Source organism: Athalia rosae, chromosome 3 (assembly GCF_917208135.1).
Source record: "Athalia rosae chromosome 3, iyAthRosa1.1, whole genome shotgun sequence".
NCBI classification, from domain to species: Eukaryota; Metazoa; Arthropoda; class Insecta; order Hymenoptera; family Athaliidae; genus Athalia; species Athalia rosae.
In genome coordinates, this window is record NC_064028.1 from 22,325,021 (window position 1) to 22,350,010 (window position 24,990).

Here is a 24,990-nt window from a genome sequence, read left to right on the forward strand (position 1 = left end):
ACGGTGTATTCAACATCTCAAAGCGTTCGCGTGCTTGCAGTTGATGAAAAAAAAGGAGTCTTTTCTTTTTTCGTAATACAATTTATATATATATACGGTTTCAACCATACTGTATTGTAATGTATAAGACGGGGGGAAGAATTATCATCCGCAAGGACGTTTTTCTTTTCTATGGATCGTGACATGCGATGAGTCAGAATCTCGTGAAAAAAATTTAAAAAGAAATAAATAAATAAAAAAAATAACTTCTGATCGTAGGATTCCAGGACGCAAGGTTTTATTACATCTTACAGCGCGTAGACTATTACTATACATAAGTATATGATCGAGAGCGATGAAAATCGATCTCCCGCAAGAGATGACTTTCTGGACGAGTCACGCGTCAATGGATTTCAGGTATTGTTGGACTTCATGGGGCGTCAATTCCGACGAAACCTTTAGTCCGCCGATCGTATTTTAGCTTTGTCTTGTTTAATTTTAGTTTCTCCTACTCTGTCGCTTCTTTTTTCTTTAACCATTGTGCATCGAGTTGGACCGGAGCAAGTCCTGGGTTTCAAGTTAATCAAAAATCTCTAAATTACACTAGCCATATCTGAGTGGCAAAATCATCACGCGATTTCATGTATACGTAGGTACGTTCGAATTGCGGATTCTAATTCTTCTCACCACCATCACGGCCTTCCCGAATAACAAAAATTTACGTATACAAAATATATATGTATATATAATTACCAAATTAGGGTCACGCGGAAATCCCTGGGAGACTCTGATATAAATGATACTGATTCACAATCGTGTTTGTATATATGTACATATGAATTAATTCCCACAAAGAACTATGGTGTATGAATAAAGAAAAAAATGGCCGCAAACCGATGTTCACTTGTTGTTTATACTGTGGGAAGGGAAAGCTGCAGACTCTTCTCGCTTATATTATATATTATATTATTATGTGCCTCCGCAACTTTTGCAGCGAATATATACACATATATATACACGTACGGAGTTTTTTTTCGCATTTTATTTTTATCCCCAGATCCAAGGAGGCATCAGGCTTACGTCTGTTCTTTTACACGAGTCTCCTGCTTCGCCTCTGTACCGCACGAACCTTTGTCCAGGATCCATTGTTTCCGTTTACATGAGAATCCAGCGCTCGGTGTGCAGAAACTTTTTTTTTTTGCACTTCCCCTCTTCTTCTTCCTCAACTATTTTTTCCATTTCCTTTTTCTTCCACTTCGTACCGACGAATTTTTGAAAATTGTATCACGCCATCGTGCATGTTCTTTTACAGTTTCTTTTCGTTCTCTTTTTGTCGAGGCACTTTTATACCGTAATAAACGTACCGCACTCCGTTTGATGCGGATGTAAATTTTTGGTGAACTCGGCAATGATAATTTTCAGATAATCGTAAAAGCGGAAAACTTTTTTCTGTAGGCGTGATGTTGATTTTTCTCTTCAAGGGGATGCCGGAAGTATTAAATCGAGGGAAAGCTGGCTATATCGCCATAGAATGTGAACATCTTTAGCTCAATGTACACACCATCAGTCTGCATGGGATATTATCATCTAATTCAGGAGCAGCTAACTAACTCGCGTGACGTACAGCCTTATACTTCCTGCGGTGTATATATAATAGTCTTGAAAATCTTAATATTTCTTCTCGCCAACGATAGCCAGATATACGTACGTTATACGGATGAAAAATCGTTACACTTTGATGAAAAAAATGTTCTTGGTTGATAGAAGAGAAAGAAAAAAAAAAATGAAGAAGCGAAAGATATAACCGTGATCTAAACATAGTGTACATTATAAATATATACATATACGCGGGTGCTATACGATTAATTATTAATTTTTTAATTGGTGATCCAGGGTTTATAATGTATATTCTACGCTCGTCTGCGTCGATCAACCTCCCTTATATCCTCGACCCTCTTATTTATTTTCCTTTTTTTTCCTCTCCACCTACATATCGTGACTAGTAGGCCGGAAGTAGTTCGGTTTCAGATAGCTCCGAAAGAATGTACTCGTTGTATGCGTGTAGTATATATGATCACAGTATGTACACGATACACCTGCCACCGCAGACACCGAGCGGCTCCCGGAAGCGGATAAAAATCCTATCCGAGATATCCAGTGATATCCTAATTTCATTGAATGCTTTGCGTCAAAATGAGTAATTGAGGAGGATTCGAGGGTGAAAAAAAAATTTCAACCCTTCCAAGGGTTTCCCACGGGTCGTCAAAGAACTCCGTAAAGGATCACCATTTTAATGTGCCGCTGATTAAATGGTCGGGTGCAAATGGGCGGGGGTTTCGTAATCCAGATGTTTTCTTTATACCCCGAGATATCGTTAAATGGATATTATTAGGGTGATTTGTAGTGTTAATAATTCGATACGCGGATAGTAATTAATTATCATCCAGGTGAATACATAATTCTGTTCAAATTTTTTAATTACTTGTGATTAATTTAATTATTCATATCTCTGTTACATATCTGTGAATATACGCGTATCATAGCCCGCATAGATGAAATCTAGGGCAATCGGAAATTGAAAGTTTCCCTCAGGAATCTTAACGATAAACAGCGATCACGCCCATTTTACTATGCAATTGTATATAAATTCATACACGCGAAATAAATATTCGCAAATTATACGAAACGCAATTATATAATATCCTTATGGATAAATGAAAATTCAAGCACATGCGAATGAACCAATTTTAAGAATAATCCTGTTCAACATTCGGATAATTCGTCTTCTTCTGGAGGACCGCGCGCTGCAGGCTGGTATCTTTTAGTGCTGCCAGTATTAACGGTAGGCGGACCGGATCTCGCGAACATATAGGTATAATACTCTGCTGTAGACCAGTAGTTAAAGTGTTACGCAATTCTACGTGTTTCCTACTGTTCGTACCTAACTATATGTACGTGTATATTTCTATATGGCTAGCAACCTACAGTTCTAATATATACGTAATGAGAGAATAGGAGAAAATTGTCGCTTTTATTGCATCCGCAACATGAATGGTGCAGCGGCAACAACTTTGCACACTTCGAGTTCTCAAACGCATTCTCTCTTTAACGACGATTTTTTTCTCCGAAAATAAATTATCCAAACTTCATTACAAAACTTGATTTAAAATCCATGCAGATGTTTATAAAAATTTCCGAACTCGTCGATGGGGGTCAATCAACGAATCGAAAAATGTAGAATAAAAGAACACGTCGATGCACAGGATAATTGCACGCCGATGACATTATAAAATGCAGTTTATAGACGGATAAGGTATTAAACAACAACAGAAACAACCACGATAACAATAACAACACAATAACAACAGGGTTTCGATTTGCGGTACAATATACGGACACGTCGGGACTTCCTGTCGCGATGCTGCTATCCCGTCTAATAGACTTCCTCATCCGGCGGAACACGACCTACCTGACCGTGACCAGGAATTGGAAAAATTAATTAAATTTTCATGTGGAAATATTTATACGAGCTTATACCGACGAGCAATGAGAAGGAGGAGAAAAAAATAGTAGCCTTCCATTTTGTTCGTTTAATGTTCCTTTTTTTTTTGGTTCAATTTTTTCTCTTCCTTCGCACCCCCTACAGCTGATGCATGTGTAATCACATTAACTATACGTCTGTTATCTACCCCATAGTGCAATATGTACCTTAAGTATAACGTATCTGTACACACATACGAGAGGGGTGTGTAGACAGTTAATTCTTTCTGCGGGGAATAATATATAACATCTAGCCAACGCGAACCGAGCCCTTCGGAGCGAAAAAACATACCACACCCTAATAATGCTTCGTTATGGGGTGTGGTCGAGGGTGCGCCCGCGGTCAGTGCTCTTTAAATCCTGCAACTCGCACGCTTCACCTGATGTATACATATATGGTATTCGCTGTAGGTGTGCGTAACGTGTATGTCTTAAGCTCGTTGCGATTAATTTTCATCAGCGAACAACGATTTTTCATTGAAATTATACACCCCATTAGGGGGGGGGAGAGGGTTGTCGATAACGCGAAGTTTATGAGATTCTCGTCGTTATTTTGCTTCAGGTTTAACAAGTTATTGGAGCTTAATCTTGGCAGTACCGACGATTCTTCAATTAAATATAAAACTTCAAATTTCCAAGGTATAGAATATAAATTTGATCAAAAAATAGGAATAGCGTGACCCGAGCTAGGGTGTACAGATATCAAAATTTGGAGGGTTTCTTCATGGTCTATTTATCGTCCCATTCACGAAGAATACGCCATCGGGTGAAAAATAATAGCGTCCACTTCCGGTATCCCTATTTTATTTTCACGCTTTGTGTACACCTATACGTACAACGTTACTTACCACGATCGCAACTATATCCGGAATCGACTAAGGGCTCTATTATGCTATGAATTTTATAGATCCGACGTATTACGCGTACGTCGTTCGTGTTACCAGTTCCCATGGGTCTTGTTTTACCTACACGCGTGTAAATTTGGCCACGCGCGTCGCGTTCGGAAACTTGTTTCCGCGATGGTGAAACGGAACCGATCCCATTATACCTATATCTCCCCCCTCGCATCGTACACAGGACTACACGTCGATAATTTCGAATTTGATGGAAAGAAATTACCAAATTTATCACGTGTTTGGTGGCCGATCGTCATATCATTCGAATTTCCCGTCGCAGGGTGCAATGTGAGGAATTTTTCATTGCAATATACCTGTAAGAAAAGTATCGCGTGTGTAACGATATAAGAATTTCGCGTGAGAGATTTTCTCCCATGATCGGTTTGCGATTAGCTAATTAATAGGCTAATGTATAGTTAATTACCGGATGTTTAATTAACTAACGATCACAGTGGGATATATGGCAATACGTATACTTCAACACTATTGGGTAGTTTTTAACGATTAAAAACTGTCAGCGACAAAATTTATATCATAGTCGCATCGAATGGATGTTACGAATCTCCGGTAATGAGAACATTTATATTAGCAATTTTAAACTTGAAATTCTTAGTAATCGGCTGATGAGAGACGTTGCGGGTCGTGGTTAAGTGAAACGGCCGGTTACGACGGTGTCACGATAATGACGTGTAGGTAGATATAGGGTGGGTAGGTGTAACACTTGCTCATATGTACAGTTTTGCCGTTGCTCTCGACTACCTATATTTTAGAAAGGTGCTCTGCGATAAGGTGTACCTTACCTGTACGTATATGTACATTTATTGTACATAGTAGTGATCACGAGTGGGTCGAATTTGTTAATTGGCGATAACTTAATTAATCACCTATCGCAACGATTGGTGATGATTATTCAACGTTCGTATAGATCTGTAAAATTATTCTCTATTCGGCGTGCAGCAATTTTTTTTTTTTTTCAACAGCATCACCCAACCAAAAGTGGGTCCATAATAAATCTGGTACGCATACGACCATATCGAACTTACTGTAATTCAAACAGTTTTTTCAATACCACAATTCTATGTTTGATTTTTGCAAAATAATTTTTTCATCTCACGGATGGTATACTTTCACCTGATTTTTTCTCTGGAGTGTTTTACATGTCTTTTTTCTCTACATAATTTTGTTTATTAGATGATTAAATTTCTTGTTCATTTTTTTTTCAAATTTGATCTTTTTAATTACGTACATCCACACGGTTTTATGATTCCGGATGGTTTAAATTTGTTCAAACTTTCACTGAGAATGTTAACTCTACTCAACGAGTACTAAATAATTTTTAGTAGCTTTATGTATAACGCTGCATGTAATGATAATCGTGATTCAGCGTACATAAAACAAGGGTTGTATTGTACTAGGTAATTATATAATTTATTTGTAAATTTTTCGGTTTTATCTTAAAGTCTCAATTACACGTACTACATCAAACGTACCTTACATGCTATGCGGCTAAAAACGCGGCGCCCTTTTTGACTTCGTTGATTAAATTTTCCCGCTGAGCGACGTACCGCATATCAAATGAAACCATATGCAGCATGCACCATGTCCCACATTCCGCGGTTCCCGACTGGTTTTGCACTACGTAATTTCATTGCACAGAAATTATTTATTCATTTTTACTATTTTCTACATTTTTTTTTCTCTCCGGTTCGCGTATTTTACTTTACCCGAGATGAGCGCCCGGCATCAAATTAATTTATTCCACCTAATTTAGGACTCGTCGTCAGCTGGGACTCGTCATTTACGCTCCAATGACTCATTGATTCATTTTATACTCATGCCGACGGTTTGAAGAAATTTTTTTCACAGCGCATATTCGCCGCCTCGATTAATTCACGGATTGCATAGTCCTGCGCCTGAATTATCGCTTTTATACATCTCCGTTAATTAATCGATCTCCGATGCGATTCGTGACACTGATTTCGAGATGCGTTTCTGTCTCCCTTTCGCTTATTATATGCAGTTGTGGGTGTGCATCGCGCAGGTCGTCGCGCGCGATGGGGAAAAAAGGGGAGAAAGGGACATTCTGTGGAGCAGTTCACACAACCGGGGTTAGCCTGCTGCAGGATCTGTGGGAACGTAATGCAATACCATGAGACCGACTCGGGCCCTACTGGACCGCCTGGATTCTCGGGGTAAAGGACCCAAACCTCCCATATTATAGGGTCCCCATCTTCATCGACGATGTATATCTTATATATCTTATACCCATGTATGTATACCTATATACATCTCTACGTTTATAATACACTCGAACTTTTTCGAGTTGTGCTGCACTTGTTTGCCCCGTGGTGGTGTAAGTGCAGCGGTGCAGGTGCGGTTGGGAATTTAAAGATTCGTGGGGAACCTTTTTCTCACTTTCTTTCAATGGCAGGAAAAAGAAAATAAAATCGACGCCATTAGAACGCAGCTTATACACGTACACGTGTATTAGGTATGGTTGAAGATTTAAAGCGCCATAACGAACATTATAATATGCGGTTTCATTGCAAAAAAGCGAACTTTTAACTTTTGCAGAAATAATTTCACAAGGAATTGTTAACGACGCGAAATATTTTTTTGAAAAAAAGTGTTTCGAAAATTGAAGTACATATCTATTTTTCTTTTTTGATTTCCGTTCTCATCGAATTTATCGCGGCGACTTTTTGTTCGGATTGAGATGTCGGTTCCGTTCTCGCATGAAACAAAATAAGAAAAATGGACTTTTTGCAATTCTCTTTTATTGTATCGTTATACCTGCACGAAGTCCTTGCAGAGGCGGATATATCGGATATAGAATACGTAATTCTTTCGCCCTTCCCGGTGATATCGTGGGAATCGGGATGGATGGGTGCTGCAGGTTGCGCGCCTCCCCCTATCGCGAACGCAATTATAAATACCCAGTTCTCACTTCCCACCTACACTAATTATCATACTACTTTCGCTATTGTGTCCCAAACAAAATCTTCATCCATACGTGCCAAATAATATATGCGGGATTTCAACATTCTCCACTGCACGCGCAAATTATCGCTCACACTGTATAGGTATACGCGTTGAACATCCCTTATTCACAGTTCAGCTACGGCGATATGAATATTATTTTAAACGTCTAAAATTACACAATACACGATTAATTAGACAATAATTTTATAATCAAATCAATCTCGAGACATCTTGATTCCACCGTGAACAATCGACGGTATGTTGTATGCAGTTATTTTTTTCCTCTCTCAATCGTCATAACGGTGACATGCGGAGCGTGTATTATGTTTATAATGATAATCGGAGACGGCGCAGCATCATCGGGAAGAATGAGAAGCACGTCTTGAAGACGTCTACGTTGCACGGCGTACGTCTTATAAGTGTTGGTGTAACACATACGGATTAAAGTACAGGATATACAGACGTAGCACGTTTTACGTCCCAAGTAAAGCTACTACTACGTGTAGTAGCTACGCGTTGTGGAGGATAGAGAGGGAATGGAAGGTCGTCTTGTATCCTACTCACAACCTCATGAAATGCACGCCATCCAGACCTCCGTTTAGTTGTTCCGAAGCGTTCGTAGTCGTCGGACTGGCGTGGCTCGATTCTCCTCAGAAATTCATTCGAATCATCTTAGTATCAAAACAAAATGACCAAAAATTAATAAATAAACGAATGAATAATTATAAATTATTGTGCGATTAAGATTGTATTTTTTGAATTTCGGACTAACGCTGCCACTCATCATTGTTCATAGTTAACCAAGTACAGTAGAATAACAAATTTAACATTCAAAAAAATTTGACTTATCAGTTGTCACTTTTTTTATTATTTTATCCATCGATGAAACGCAGTGAAATTCTCCTCCAGTGAATCGATGTAATGTAATTATAATATTTACACGCGTATATTTCGGATATTTATATACGCGCGATAAAATATTGTGCATCGTGAGATTAACATTGCGGTACAGTCAAGTTTTTGATAAATTTTATCGAGAAAAATTTGTCAAGTGATCAAAAATTCATCGATGCGTTAAAGGATAAATTCACAACGCTCATGGAGACATCAACATGATCAATATTAATGAGAACTAAAATTGGATTGAAAATATCATCGAATACAAACGACGAAAGTGAGTGATTTTTTAAAATTCAAAGTCTTTTTTTTTCCCTCTCTTCTTCTTCGAATACCTGAATTCACATTTTAGAATCACGCGTATTATTGCACTGATCAAAATCGACAAAATGTTTTACTTATACGATAAAAACAGTAGCAATAATCACAATCAAAACCGCATGACTCATGCATCGATTTGAACACGTACGATCGATAGCAAAAACACAATTTGCACATTATCGTCATCGACCGATTTAATTGTACGGTTTGATTTTTCTTTCATTCGTGGAAAAAAAACTTATTTTCCTTAAATTTCTCATGAAATTACAGGAGATCGGCGGAGCGCAGGATGCTAAAGCACGTGTCGGTATCGCCATGGCGGGGAAGGGCCGATAGCGTTAGCATAGCATCCAGCAGTGCTAGTAGCTGCGGAAGTGGAAGTCCCACGCCAGCCCATACCCCGCCACCTTCGAGAGCCTCTTCATGCGCATCCCTGGCCCCTCTGAATGCACTTTCGAGTTTCTCACCGGCGGACAACAACCCCCAGCAGGTGAGTCCGCGCGATGCGATTCCTCTTTCGTTTCTCCAAGTATTTTTCTCCGTACCCATAATTTGAACCATATTGGGGGTGAGAACGGAATTTTATTGACAAAACAACGTCGACGATACCAGCGATTTTCGGTCATACGCGGATACGTGTTATAAGCTCGTACGACGACGTATGCGGGTACAATTCATCCGTCGCCATCATCTTTTCAGACGATGGTCTCCGGCGTTATCGAAATGTCGTAGTAAAAGAAATCTTTATGGGAATGTACAAAGACCGCCATGAATATAATAATATAATAATAAGCCTTCGGGAATATATTATCGTACTGCACGTGGGTTCATACGATCATGGCCACACGTCGTTGCCGTCGTCTTCGTCGTAGAAGATGGGCGACACTCGAGTTTGGGTCTCTTAGATTTTCTTCAAAGATATGAAAGACCAGAACGCACTCGTCAGCGCTAGAAGAATCGTTGATGATACGAAAGAGCGGTTATAGTTGAAAATTCATAAACACGCAGACGAATACGATACGTAAAACTCGTCCAGAAAAGCGTCATTGTATGTACAGTAGGCCAGAGACCCCTGCGCGTTTCGTACACAGTCGTGGATGACTCGTATATCCTGATTACGGGCAATTGTGTCGTATAGCTGCATCAGCTCCGACGACTGGGAGTGAAAAGAGAAAGAGAGAAAAAGAAAAAAAAAAAGAAACAAAGAAAGAAATAGTCGCGCAGGAGGATGAGGATGAGGACGAGGATGAGGAAAAGGTCGATGGTACCAAAACCTCAACTAGCGTATCGCCATTGAACCGTTATACATGCGGGTGGCGTTACACGACCCTTGCATCTCCGACGATCTCGTCTTGTAGCATCACGAACACATTCACGTTACGGTTACTTTTGTAAATAAATTTCACAAATACAAGTTCCCATTTAATCGTACAAATTAGAGTAATTTACGTTCCCATCCGGTTCTAAAGGGGATCGACTCGAACACGTCTATAAGCGCACTCGAGATCGGGCTGCTCCATGAAAGTGAAATTTAATTAGTTATCTCGGTAAAAGTTTGCAGTATCTCCGAGCGGTTTTTTCACCATCAACTATCCCGATTGCAATCGATTTACAATATATCGGAATCTACTTTCTTCTTCTCCGTTTATGTGCAGCATCCTCCGTCAAAATTAGATAATAAAATTTTTTTCTCACTATTTACGACGCATCTACTCGTCTATATATCTCATAAAATTTAAACGACCGTCGATTTCAAACGAACTAATTCACGTCGCGTTCAGCAGCAAGTTACGATAACTCCCGATCATTTGCGATAAACGATGCCGACATTGAATACAAGAAAATATGTATGTACGTACCTATCCGTGTATTACGTATGTATATTGGACGGCGAGACGGTGCAGAATTTAAACTGTATAAAGTGCAATTAGTCACCGTAACTGCACCAGGTTTGTGCATTCAAAAGAGACGATGATTTCACGGGTAATGGAAGAGCGAAAGAGATCGCTCCTGCGTCAAGGATATATAATTAGGAGTCATATCGGAGTTATAATGTAGATCGGTGTACGTAGTACGAATTAAATCACACTCCTTTGATTTCACCTTCTTTAGAACCTAGCGCATGCGTTGATTGTGTACAGAGTTCACGAGCTTGGCTCGCGACATCCGGTGTTGCCGCGATCCGTAGTTCCGGTTGTTTTCCTCAACTTCTTCTCGCGTACATGCCCGCCACCGCACACTTTTGCCCTTTCCAATGGGTAACCGCACCGAACGAAGGACGTCCGCAGTAAAGATCTTACCGAAATTCACGAGTCTTTCGATACCGCTACGATTTTATGTACGGTAGTTGTTACCGAGCAACACCAACGGCGACCATCGGGGAGATTTCTTTTTGTTTTACACCAGGGAAGAAAAGATGCTGATGCTGATGGCAGGCTATACTGCTCCTGTTGGCCGCAATGTGCGGCATGATCTTCGATAACTAGTTTCCCACCGCATTCGTGTATATATGATACAGTCGTCGAAGTAATTTGTGTGTTTCTTTGAAAAAAAACAAGCTGTTCGTATGAGCGAAACGTTTTGAATTATGAATTCGTTGTAAGATTGAAAAAGCGAATATCTGTAGGTGTTGTACAGTGGTACAAGTTGGTATCGATTTTGGAGTTTCCAATCCATTCCGTTAACGTGTCGTTCAATTAATACTACCGATACCGGGAAATCAAATTTATTATTATCGTGAAAGTAAGGAATTTCCGTGGATGGCGGTAAAACTATATGAATGAATACTCCGAGCATATAATTACCATAATGTAATCAAACTTTATACTCGTGCTTTTGAGATAACGAATAAATATTAGTGGACGTTAATAAAGATGACGTTGATTCTTATCATGCCATGTGCACGTAGATATACTTTTTTCTATTTTTCTTTTCAATTCCGAAAAATAATCTTTGTTACGTAAATCGTACGACGAAGAAAATTTTTCACAATTTCCGCTTTTACATTACATAACAGAACACACATCGTCGTTTCTTTGTTCTTACATAGCCAGAAATAACTGAACTGACGAGCTCGTTTGTGCGTTTGTAATTTCGTAATTATGATCTGTGATAATCTCTCAACTTATTGTGTACATCCGGTAGCTTAATGAACGATAACAACCTATCGTTATACGCATTTTTTCGACTCAAATCTCAAAGTTCAAGTAAAGTCGATAGCGTCGGTTCTTTCATCGATCACCTTTCGGACCCAATAATTTTGTACGACCAGACGTTTAACAGGGAAACTTGGAAGTTGCGAAGGTTAGTGAGCGTGTCTACGTACAATCGCTTTGTCTCTGCAGATTTGATCGTTTGTCGTATCTGTGCCGGTACTATACGTTACGTCATAGTTGTTTGAAAATTTTGAAACTATAAATACGCGGAATCTATGCTAATCAGTATCGATTTCAATCGTCGTATATTATACGATTTAAATCCTGATCACAGTAGCTGATTGCTCACGCCTCAATATTCGTCGAATCACTTTTTCTCGGAAGACACATGTAATTGTATTGCAGAGTTTCACAGTAGCGGCTACCTCGACTTCTTTCACTTATCTGAAGCAGTTAATTATTACGTAATCATCATTCGACATACCGGATTGAGTAATATATACTGCAGATATGCAATAATCAATTTTTGAATAATTGAAATAAAATTTTCCCCAATTTGCTAATAACAGACATCAGGATTCAGGCCAATTCGCAATCACATGTGCATTCAAATCGAAGCGATATCGTGATTTTCTGCGAGAAGGACATTATCGTGCGATCGGATATTTTATAGGTAGAGATACTCGACAGGTGAGCTGTCCTCTGCAGTGGTACGAATTCCGATGTCATGAATCTCTTATACGAGTAAATATGACGATGCCGGTAGCACCAACAGCAGTAGTTCAATATGTCTGTAGACGTAGTACCATAGCTGTAAAACAGTGAAAGCCCCTCCGATCGTTAGAATACAAATTTCTATGGAGGGGGAGGAGATCGACGCGTCAACCAAAGGCATAAACTTTGTTCTTACAACTTTGTCAATTCGTAGTAACGCTTGTTCAACACTTCGTGGCATGCTTGGTGTTCACTTGGCTTGAGTAAATCATGTTTTAACGCTTGCAGAAGAAGGCTTACCGGGAATCACACGACTTGCTCATTGTCAGTGCGATGATGTCGATTTTCCAACGTTAACGTTCCTTATCGACGATCTATGAGAGTCAATTTTCGAGCTAAATCACTCGTTGCTCCGATGTCTTTGATATTTTATCGAACTCCCTATTGGTCTTCCTTCTAATTACGGTGTAGTCTGAGGATCTGCCATATGGTGGCTGCTACGGGAGTGCGTGACTTGCCTTTAGGTGCATACAATTATTACTGTAACGTTTAAGATTCCGATCATACGTTATTACAGGGGTTCTTTATGCGTATGGGGTTTGAATAGCAATGGAGTCCCTTATGGTTCGGAGTCTCTTCTGCCTCTAGCGTTCGCAGTATAAAATGTCCATACGAAAAACGCTGGGAGGCTCTTCACCGTCCGCCGCATACAATGCCCGCTATATGGTCGCTTCTCACTGCGTATCACACGTGTATTATAACATGGATGTTACATACTCGTGTAACGCGCACATATGTAAACTCGTGTTTTTTGTGAAGCTCGTTCCTCTACGCAACCGGAGGAAACCGCATGTGCAGTAACGCATCGGTACAGTATCACGTATTTCACTCGGTTGATATCCGCGTCACACATCCGAAGGACCATTAAAGCTTCATTTACGGATGTGCAGTTGTGTGTGCGTTGAAGAAAAAAATTCGTACCGCTGCATCTTTCGTTTCCTTTTCTCTCCGTTGGTTCTTAGACTTTTTCTGTTTACTCGCGCGTACACGTTGAAAGGAAGCTGCGGTAAATAGGATGTCGTACGGCGCGTTCGTAATATCCTCGTATATGTTATTGATGATGATGATTGCCGGGTGTAGGTTTTGACCGGAAGTCAAAGAGTCCAGGAGGGCCGAGGGCCGAGAGATGAGCGGAAGTGTAACGTGTGGCTATTGAGGATGCAGCTGGCGAACAAAGGGCAAACGAACCGACTGCAGCTTCGCTGCAGCTTCACAGAAATTGGCGTTACTTTGGTTTTGAACTCGGAGCAGATAAGAAGATGAACGGACAAACGAATAAATGACGGAAATGCCGAAACTGGAACTCGAATCCCGTTTCATAGATTAAACTGAAGAATCAGCTATAAAAGCGGGAATAAAGGAAAATATCAACAAAAAGATCTGAAAACTAAAACATACCGCAGACGTGGGTAATTTTTAAGAAAGTGCTGACACGACTTTTATAATGTTATCAGATGGTTTTTAATGACCTACTCTCTTCGTGCGGTATTCCCATGAAACTTGAACCCTTGATTTTTACTTTTTTTATCGCGAGACGTTTGGAGCCGTAAATTAAACTTCTGGTAATCTAACGTGCGCGCATATACGCGCATATGTATGTCGAGTGCGGAGACCCTTGGCAAATATTTTTATCGAGCAAATATCCTGTTTTTATCCTGCGACTATTTATAGCGATAATACTCTTGATAACCGTTTAGAGAATTCTTAGAAAATCCGCCTCAACGAATTCATTGTACCCGATGCAGATGGAGAGTCTAAAAAATTGGGTCGTCTTACGCGAGATAAAATTCATATCAAAACAAACTGCCTTTCGCTACGCTCTTCGCGATCGCGTGATAAATTCCATAACTACGATTAGAAAAATAAAGTTTGTTCCCTAATTTTTTTTTCTATTCATTTCAACGCTTTTCTCCCGCGTACTTTCAGCGGATGAAAAAAGACGCGGTCTGGTTCTCCGGGAGGATCTCGTTCCGCAGAACTGACACTTATGCAGCATAATATGTTCGCTTTGGATTTTGTCGTGTCTTCACGTCGATGGAACTCGACACGTACTCTGCGGTAACATCAAGCTCGAATCGTGAAGCCTCCAACATGTTTCTCCGAGTTGTTTTAATCCTATATACCTAACAAGGTATTCGTATTACACGAAGTGCAGTGTAAAAGACGAGCTCAATTCTTCAAACGCACTTCCTACGGCGACGTTTAAATATAACCATCTACTCGCATACTGACGTGTATCACACATCGCTTCAATAGCATCGGACAAACAACGCGTAATACCGAAAGGACAGACGTGGCGCCAACATGATCCATCTTATATCCATCCGTTCGTCCATTCTTTCGACACGATCTGATTCAAAGTATTTCTATCGTAGTATCATTTTTCGGGATCATCGTACGTATTCCATACATACAACTGGTCGTAACTACTTGCCTTTACTACCAGTTAAAATTAGTTAATTAATTCTGCTTACGAATACCTTGAAATAGGAAGAGTCCGAAGAAATAGATGCGATATGTAATGTGTAGGGAGCAACAAGTTTGACTTGTACACATCGAGGCGTCAAGTGAAGTCAATACGAGGGTTAAACGATCGCACTCGTCACCGCCAGCTCCTCATTCTCGACCTATAATATCTGAGATGACGATAACCGGCCAAAATGTAATGCTTCGAAAAGAAGAGATCATTGAATAATGAGAGACACTTTTTTCGAACCTAGGGGGGGCCTGGTTACGGGTTCAAGGCTCGAACGGTCAACTTTTTTCGAAAGTTGGAAACAATAATTGGATTTATTTCGGACTTGAACGTTCGTTATTTTTGTCGCTCGTCGTCGGCGAGTGTCGATAAAATTAACTACTGAATTTCGCGCAGGTGTAGGTGAGCTTCGAAGAAAAATTGAGCCGAACGATAACGGCCGTAAATAAATATAAATATAGCTCGCGACCATTAGCTGCAAGTCACGTTCTCGGGACGAGGTGTATTTGAAAATCTGCAGAAATAAAATCCGTGGAGATTTATTGTGCGTATACCTAGTACCCTAAATTAGGAGTGCGTTTAGCCGTTCGGTAATGCGCCGGACGTTGGAGAATTCTAGACTTCTATCCTAGGCTGTTACTCCCGGTACAATAATCGGCATGCACCGCACACACGTGTACGTCAACGTTCACGGTGATACACTTGCAGTATTACACTGGTAAGTTGCTACTCATTTAAAACAATCAACAACGGAGGAAGATCCAATTATCTCTAGCTACGTCCATTTATCCGCTTTCAAATAACAATCTCACCGTGTATGATCTCTGCCGCCGAGCGATCGACTTCCGTTTTTCATTCCTTCGCTTTGAAAAAAAGTAAAAAGTGGCAAACGCCGAATCGCAAATCGTTTTCTTGGCACACGTCTGCTCGTCACGTGCTTCGAACTTTCTCGGTACACCGGAGCACCCGTAAAACTTTCGGGAAATTTAAGACCGGAAAAAACTAGCCCCATTCCAAAAGCCCCGAGGGTCAGAGACTCTCGGTCTCGAAGGGAGGATCGGAAACAATAATTTGTCCACACACGGTTGAAGAGGACATCCTGTCCCGTCATTGGCGGGGTGGGGCAGATTATTATCTCGAAAGGGTCAACGTTTATCTCGCATACTCAGACGTTCGTTGGTAACTTCGAGAGATCTCCACCTTTCCGTCAATTTCTGTCTCGATGATGCGTTCTTCGCTTTATATCGAGTTCTTCGAATTTAGATCACACCCCGTAAAGGAAGTCCCCCTTCGCGGCGGCTCCTGTGGGCCATATGTTTTCATTCCCCCACAGGCAGGATGCGTCCAGCATGTTCCGCGTATTATATTCATCCGCAATAAGGACACGTTACAGCTTCGCAACACGATTCCTTCAACCCCATGTGGGCCCGACGAAGACGTCGGGCACGCGCCGTCTTATTTTATAATAGCACATCCCATTATTCGAGCTTATCCTGTGAGCCTTCGAGTCTCTTTTCTTTGAATTTCCACTTTATGTCTTTACAACAACGCACACTCGAAAGTCTTCTCGTTCAGACCTCCCAGAATTTGATGTCGCCATTGTTTCTCACTCGTGAATGGGAAGAAATAGATCCTTCGGCATGGGTGTTCAACGATCTATAACGCGATATCCTGTGAAGTGAAACGCATCTTTAAATAACTCGAGCCAGCTTTGATATGCTTGGACATTTTAGCGGTAATTGCTGATCACAAAGAACTCGAGACGGAACACAATGGCGTCATATTAGGTATACGGTATGAGCCATACCGCGTTGCAACTTCCATAATCAGCATTTTGTCGTATCGTTGGTAACAATTCTCACTGGTGTATGCCGATGCAGTATGAGGTGTTATATTTAGTAGCTGCAGGTGCGCTTGCGGCTACTCGGATTGCGCTAGTTTTTCTCGTCGTCATATCTTATCGATAAATTGCACCAGCTTAATTCTGTCGTCATTGTTACGAATGAAAATACATTATTGTAGACAAAAGAAATTATACTGGAACTGTGACTCATAATTTCGTATCGAATAAGGTATAGATCCGCGGGGTTGTCGTATGATGTGTACGGGGACTTTCTCGCATAGTGCACTTTCCCGTCTAGGAACGGACGGGATTTTTCAACAACAATAGATTGCGAAAGCCTGGGATTTTGAATCCCCGATGAACTCGTTGTTGTTGCAGTGTTTCGCGATGTATAGTTGGTAACATCGTTGTTCGGTACAAAACACGCGATTCTACGTTGCGGAGCAATCAAGCCCATGAGACCCGCATGGTTTATCCGTTTTCATAGTTACTGCTGCTGCAGCACGTCACCATAATTCGCACACTGTGGCAATCGCACGTCCTGGTTTACATAACGTCCATTATAATGGTAAAAAGCGGAGTACCATAGCCACGGTTATATTCATTTTATAAGAGTTGTTTTTTTCGAATAGAAACTCAAATGAAAAGATCCAGAAGGAGCAATAGGTTTTAAGCTAGCCCAAAAATCAGGACGTCGGAATCAGGACAAAATAGAGAGGCACGGAACAGGATATACCGTTCAGATATTCTCGTACAAATTAGGGGGAGAATCGGAGCCCGTGCAGCCCTCGATGTAGTTTTTGTTCTTCTTCCTCTGCACGGTTTTTTAACCGGAAATCTGGGCGGGCACGTGCGCCCCACGCCAGTTGGCCACCTGAACCAAGAGAATAAGAGGAGTACGTCGGGTGGGGTTGTTCAAGAGCAGGAGGGAGTTCAAAGTCTGGATAGAAAGCTGGAACCTCAAGGCTTAAGAAGTCTCTACTGCTGTACGTTGCGCACGTGCCCAAACGGGGATTTTACATGGCATCGCGCGTCGTACGGACGGATGGCGAGGAGGTACAAAGGGGGAGGGAGGTGCGGGAGAAAGGGTTAGGGATTCTAAACCCTGCAGGAGCCTCTGGAACGAAAAGGGTACCAGGAACAGCAGGAGGAGTCCTGATTCCGTATGCAAAGAAAGAGAACGAGGAGCTGGGGCTGAATTTTTATTATTATACTTCATCACGTCTCCTGCTTTTTCTTATTCTTGAGGAAATACGGGATTCGAAACGGGTGGGAGTAGCGCCTCAGACGCTGACTGCAGCTGACGATGAGACTGCCGACCCTCAACTCCGTACAGGCTATTGACGTTTGTCCCGATCCAAGCATACTTTATACAGTCACTACATGAACGCGTGACATGTGTCTCTGCATAATGTAACGTCTGTTAGGACGTACGGACGTTGGCTATTGTCCAACATGAGGATATCATTGTACTTATTATGTTAAACTCTCGTCCATTCCCCGTGCGCGGCTCATCTGCTCACCTCATCGTAAAATATTTTTTATCGTAGGTACAATTCCATATGGTCAAGTGTAGTTTTTTGTTATTCACATCCGTTGATTCATAAAGCAAAAAAAAAAGGAAAAAAAAAACGAAGAGAAAAATGAATAAATATAAATTGAGCACGAATTGGTTAAACTGCGTGAATTGTTTTGGATAGGGATCGTGGGAGTTTCGTTCAGAGTCGCGTTTGTCGAGTGCGATGCATAGGATAGGCCTAGAAATGAGGCGTCAGCGAAAAACAGAGATGGAACAGAAAACAAAAAAAAAACAAACAAAATGACCTTGTTAGTCAAAGTGAGGGGTCACCATTACGTACCAAATGACAAATGACAATTGAATTATTCCTGCGGACTTCCGGCCCCCCGTTCCGTGGAATTAAACGCGGTGCGAGCTGAGCTATTTCGTTGTCGAGTTGGTTGATTGATCTCTGTCCCACTTTCAGCGAAGTAAAAGTGTGTGTATACACCCTTACGAAGCAAAATAATTATTCTGTTTTACACGGTGAAAAACGTTCGAGAGTTTGGATTTTACGAGTGAGAAAAAAAAAAATAAATAAATAAAAAAATTGGTAAAAAGCTGAGAAGAAGCACCGAGTCCCAGTAGTCTTCCGAGGGCATCGGCGTTCCGAAAGCCTCAAAGTGTTTGGAAATAGTTGCGGTCGAAATTCAACCTCCCAGAGGTTTTTCATGGGTTTTATGGATTCGAAGCCTGGCGCAGGGTGGCGACATATGGACCCCCAGAATTTAGATCCTCCCGTTTACCTTCGTCTCGTTGAGCCCACGTGCTCGAGGATGTCCTATATCTGTACGTCGTACGAGTTCTCCCCAGTTCAGCGGAAGTGCTCCAAATTGCTGGCACACCTTCGTAATTAAATTCTCCTTATCCCGAGGCGAAAGGGTGATACGCAAAATTGGAGTTGCTTAATTGCAGCTCACGCGGGGCGTTCATTCCTCGTGTATTCGATATGCGATCGATCTATCAATCCGGAGTTCTCGGTAACCCCTCGAAGAGGCTCCCTGAATTCTTTCATTCTAATGTTGGCATATACGCGCGTGACATCAAAACCGGATGAGAAACAGCTGCTGTCGGCAAATCCATACCAAACGCGCTAAAAGGAACGGCGTCACACTTTAGCCATAAAGTCTCGGTTAAAGAGCCCTTGAAATATGAAAACGTGCCTATATGGTCGAACTACACAGTTCAGTCGTCATCCGGTTGAAATTGTCGAATTAATTGGGCGCCAGTTGGGACCCTTATCCTCGGATCAAGTTATTTGGCACGTGAAATCTGCAGCAATCGCGATCATTGACGGTTCAGCTGGTTGTTCCGCATAAATCGAACGAATCGATTACAGGTCTGTAATCTGCCGGGGGCAGGTCGGATTTTCAAAAGCTACGTCGAACCCTCAGAATTTTCAACGGTAAAACTGCCATGCGATAGTACTCTCGCTAAAGTCCGATGGCCTCCAGATGTGGGACAAATGTCGCATTGCGTATGTATAATACAAACTGGAAATGACATTCCGCAAAGGCCTTCATACTTCGCTCCACATACATCCCGCATCGTGATATATATCACGTTGATTTCCTAGTTTTTGTTTTGCATAGTTTTCCATTAAAACTCAAAAAACTTTCCTTATCGTAGTTTCTTTCCAAAGCATTATGTGTCGGGAGTAGAGATTACGCAATACTCAGTCTATTTCAGACTACTCCAGCATTAGTACACGTTGTAACAAAACTCTTGCTTTCGTGCCCAAGTCGAAGGTAGTACGATTCGCGTAAACCTGTAAACGTTCGGTACGCAAACGAACCCTGAGAACACATGTCAAGAAATTATGTCGCTTGATTTCGTCTAGGTAAAACTGTATACGTTTCACGCATGGACTTCTAAAGATAGTAGATGATGCCTGCCTAGCGTATCCCGTGAGCTTTTATCCCCAAAAAACACCACCCTCACAAAAATAGAAAGCCTGCACCACGCTATCTCCGTCTCTATTTTTTCCTAGCGCCTCAAGCGGTTCACCGGGTGGAAGGTATTGGACCTGGACAGCGGTGCAACGGTTATGCAGTGACAAGACCCATATCTAGTCATTCATCGTTCGTTCGTCCCTCAACGAGTCTCATTCGATGCTTTCTTAGTCACTCCTTTTTTTTTCGTTCAGTATTTTTTTTTTTCTATCTTTTTCCATTCGTCGGCGCAGCTGACCCCCGCTGAATTCTTATTTTTATTACACACCCACCTAGTACGTGGGGCACAATAAATACTTTGGACGTGCGTTAGCGGCTCCCACGTTATTTCCAGACTATTGTAAACATTGTTGGTATATTGTGTGTATGCACATATTCTATCCTCCGATTCGTACCAACGATAATTTAGCGTTATCGCTAATTGTATGTACCCACGTTTAGGAGAACGTCGTGCCATGCCTTTTCAGGTAGCTCCGGCTCTCCCCGTGCTCCACGAAGACTGGATTTATGCTAGCTCGGGGCTTTTATTATCGTCTGTTTACTTGGGCCGGGAAAATGCCTCTTCCGTCTGTGTGAGCTGGTCAAATAAAGTAAAACTAGTCCTTTGGAATTTTGTGAGCACGAATAATGACCGATAGCGCGATATTACGGTTATCTAAGCGCCTCAATTTGTTCGATTTACTTTACTTCCAAGGTCCGAAACTCCCTAATGGTCTGTCTATATGCGAAGCTGGTTCAATGAATCCGTCGAACTCGTTTCGTCAGACAAATAAAAATGTGTAACGCACGCGTCTGGTAATCGTACGTGAAATTATGATTGGTATTATTTTTTTTTTTTCTTTCAGACAACGATAAAAGTCTACGCGAACTGTCTACGTCCTGACATTGAGTACAAAACACTGGGCATCAGTTACGAAACAACATGTCGAGAAGTTGTTCAAAATCTCCTCAACAAGTACCGGATGAGGCACAGAGACCCGCGTCTATTTTATTTAACGATGGAGGTCACGGTGCGGAGGGCGAACGTCCGTACGGTTTTACCCCTAGATGAAGACGCCAGACCCGCTGTTCTCCAATCTTGTCATCCCCCAGGGGATTCGAGGTGACCAAAGATCCAAGATTGAAAAATCTATAAATCGCGCGTAGTATTCGAACGTAAATGATATTGATTTTTCTTTATTTTCAGATTTTCACTTCAAACCCGACGTGGTGGTCTGGTGAAAGTATACGACAGCGCACTTATGTCAGGGGTGAGTGAGAGAAAGCAAATAAAAGTAGAGATAAAATTGCGTATTATGAAAATAAATTCACGCATCTTTTGGCATCGCGAGTCTCGCGGTGCTTCATCGGCGGCTAGAGAACAGAGATTCTTGTATATTTTGGCTGTAAGCTGCTGTACCCAGAAGCTGTAAAACCAACTGAACCGCATCCTTTGTAAAACCCGGATCACGTGAAAAAAGTGATTATTTTTACACGTCCGTACACCATACCCTGTTAGACGACTCGCGAGTTACGTGAGATGCTCCTGGTACTGCTGTTTTCAGACAAAAAATATACACGAGAATTATGATTCAGTATTATTAGGATCAAGGTGCGGCGTACGTGTGACTAAGCAATAGCTATTGTAATAAAATATGACTGTACAATGTATGATTTAGTTGGAAAAGCTAATAATATAATTTTCATTTTTCTTTCAGTCAAAGTACAAAAGTCTTTTGGTATCTGAATACACCACGGTGGATGAGCTCATCCAGATGCTTCTGAGTTGTTATAGTTCAAACGAAAGAGTCGAACAATTTTCATTGTACGAAGTTTGCGAGGGTGAGGAATACCAAAGAAAACTTCATCCCGACGATTCCCCGCTAAAAGTCACGCAGAGATGGACGTCGGTAGATAGACATTTACGCATTAGACGAAACCCCGACTATAATCCCCACAGGAGAAAGGTGAGAATTAATTAATTATCATGATCGATTGGGTAATTGCGAGTGCAGACTTTCTGATGATATATATATTTTTTTTATCTAAATTGCAGAGTATGTGGGCTTCGGATTCGAGCATAACGATGGCGATGTCGAAGCTGCAGCTTCACAGCAACCTGCAGAAGCACAATATACACCACCACCACCACTTGCATCATCATAATAACAATAATAACAATAATAACAGTAATAACAACAATATCCACCGGCATCATCATCAACAAAACAACAACAAAAGCCTGCACTCAATCCTACCCGTTCAACAACAATCTCGTATCGTTGTTCCTCACGTCTCGCAGATAACGCAGAGCGTCCCGACGACGCCGTTGACGACGAAACACATGTCGAATACTTCAGCTTACGCGGACTACGAAAATTACTTTTATATCTAGCTACCTGAATCGAACCTTCAATGATCTTTTTTCCTTTAGATTACGCGCGAAGAAACAAAGATATATAATGAATTTTATACGCAAAATGAACGTATACGTAATCGTATAATTCTTATTTATTCAATAGCCGTTGCAGCTATATCTGTATGTCGCTGAATATGTGTACGAATATTATTTAAATTATAAACGGCGTTTTTCAGATCGCAGCTCTTTTAGTATACTATATATTATAAATGTGTATAAATATATAAGCGATATAATGATTAATTGTCATTAATTTATTATTAAAAAATAGTTTCTAAACACAATGTAACTGTTACCACTGTTATTTTTTTGTGTGTATTGCCAAAGAGATGATGATAATGATACGGGAATGACAAATGTAAGTTTTATCGATATAATATAATATATAAATCACAGTAATCATGTGCTAGAATGAATTTGAAATTTTTTTACGACTTCGATGATAATTGAAAGGCAGCATCTAATCCGATATAATGTTTATTGTATGTGAATGTTCAAATTAAGTATCTGCGATGTATTATCAGTGTCCCGCTTTCATGATTGTTATGTAAATATAACTAGTATACCCTAAATAAGATGTTGTAAAATCAGTAATTATAGAATCTTTCATTTTGAAAATTTTATTTTGGTCAGTCTTGTTTGATTCTGCATGTTATTTTACATTAACCAAGGATCTCATACTGCTTAGCACCTTCATCATCATCATCATCATCATCATCATCATCATCATCACCATGAAAATCATCACTGCCACTATCGCTTTTTTCCTCTGCTGAACTTCTGACCTCTTCGTCGTAATTAACGGTCATCTCTGCCTTAATCTTGGCCTTGTATTTTGCATATTTATACCCATAGTGTTCAACATCATCTTCTGCAAGGGCATAGGCCAAGTCATCATCGTCTTCGGTGGATAGATCACTCTCTTCATCTCCAATATTGATCCTCTGTACCGCTGCCCGCATATCATCTTCACATATTGAGTTTTCTGAGTGATCTGAGTCTGGATAATCATTTCGCCAATTAGATTCAGAATTGGAATCTTCATCTTCTTCTTCTTCGATCTCAGAACCCTCCCCATTTTTATCTCTGTAGGAGTCAAAGACTAGTTCTTCCTGGAATGGGTGGACTGAGACCAAGTGGTCTATGAGCATATCATCTCCAGTCTGTGTATAGTACAAGTCATAAACGTATTCATCTTCTGCCGATGTATCTTTTGAGTAAGAAGGCGAATCCTCGACATCAATTACTGTCATTTCCTTATCCACGAGTTCTAAGACATCATTCGGCTCCAGTGATCGGAAGCAGTTCACTATTTTATAGCGACTCTCCTGCGATTCTTGTTTTGTTTGTTCACGTGCCTTTGAAGTAACGTTAACGACATGCTGCTTGAAGTTTGCCTTCAGTTCGTCTTTACTTAAATTTTTAGTCAAGTGTTCGACAACGTCATCGCCCTAAAATGAAATCCGGTTGAGAAATTGTGGAGCTAGCCTTGTTTTGACATAATCCGAAATACACACGTGATTTTGTAAGGTCCCTGCAAATTTGAGAACAGCGGTTACGGAGGCAGTGAGAGCATCTGTAGTTTCCGAATTCTCTGTGGTTTTTTGACGTTTACAAGCAATCACTAAAGCCTCTGAAGGCTCTTCGTTATTTCTACGTTTGACGCGCAAAACCGCTGCCATAATGACGTCTTATAGAGACAAACGATCAACGACAACACGTGCACCGTGAGCGAGCGAAACAACGTGAACCTTACGTCTTCGGATGCTGAGGACATCTGACTTTGTGCATTGGTATTCCCAACTGCATCAACGTCGATAGAGCAGATGTCGATAGAGCTTGCGAGTCCCTTTCACCCCGTCAACCCTTCTCGGACTTAGGGGTGCATAACGACCGCAATCAATGTGATCATCGATAAATCAACCGGTCACAACCAGGAAATTAATTTCCGCATTTAGCTTTTGATATGCGGGGAAAATATAGGAATGTTTGAAATATGTAGATAATAAATGATTGACTCTACTTTTAAAATATATGTAATAGAAAAGTTTTCACAGATAATTCAAGCAAACTGGATTAGTAGCCAGGGACAGTCTGTGAAAAGCACAGTAAGAAAATTTTATCAGTATTAATAGTAGGGCAATTTTAATCCAAAAGGTAAAATTTTGATTAGTATCTAGCAAATGATCGCGTGGGAGAAAAGTACAACGCACAAAAAG

The 24,990-nt window shown here is 40.9% G+C and overlaps 3 protein-coding genes across 4 annotated transcripts in view; 1 reads left to right on the forward strand and 2 right to left on the reverse strand.

Annotated features, from left to right (window-relative positions):
* LOC125500357 overlaps positions 1-24,990 on the reverse strand; it is a 41,174-nt gene that overhangs the window by 9,238 nt on the left and 6,946 nt on the right. The window lies entirely within an intron of this gene.
* LOC105693189 (kinesin-related protein 12) lies at positions 7,987-23,389 on the forward strand. Its single transcript, XM_012412957.3, has 6 exons — positions 7,987-8,571; positions 8,886-9,105; positions 21,219-21,475; positions 21,560-21,623; positions 22,071-22,319; positions 22,409-23,389. The coding sequence occupies exons 2-6, from the start codon at positions 8,905-8,907 to the stop codon at positions 22,745-22,747; spliced, it is 1,110 nt and encodes a 369-aa protein (XP_012268380.1). The 5' UTR covers positions 7,987-8,571; positions 8,886-8,904; the 3' UTR covers positions 22,748-23,389.
* On the reverse strand, positions 23,376-24,475 carry LOC105693190 (probable RNA polymerase II nuclear localization protein SLC7A6OS). The gene is made up of 2 exons (XM_012412958.3): positions 24,289-24,475; positions 23,376-24,222 (listed from the first exon to the last, which is right to left on the reverse strand). The coding sequence occupies exons 1-2, from the start codon at positions 24,451-24,453 to the stop codon at positions 23,434-23,436; spliced, it is 954 nt and encodes a 317-aa protein (XP_012268381.2). The 5' UTR covers positions 24,454-24,475; the 3' UTR covers positions 23,376-23,433.

Excerpts from the sequence above, each read along its gene's own strand:
- LOC105693190 (XM_012412958.3), bottom strand. The coding sequence starts at position 24,453 with ATGGCAGCGGTTTTGCGCGTCAAACGTAGAAATAACGAAGAGCCTTCA. Across the intron at positions 24,223-24,288 it reads CAGGGACCTTACAAAATCAC|GGCGATGACGTTGTCGAACA; the intron begins GTGTGTATTTCG and ends ATTTCATTTTAG.
- LOC105693189 (XM_012412957.3), top strand. The coding sequence starts at position 8,905 with ATGCTAAAGCACGTGTCGGTATCGCCATGGCGGGGAAGGGCCGATAGC. Across the intron at positions 21,476-21,559 it reads CATCCCCCAGGGGATTCGAG|ATTTTCACTTCAAACCCGAC; the intron begins GTGACCAAAGAT and ends CTTTATTTTCAG. Across the intron at positions 22,320-22,408 it reads ATAATCCCCACAGGAGAAAG|AGTATGTGGGCTTCGGATTC; the intron begins GTGAGAATTAAT and ends TCTAAATTGCAG.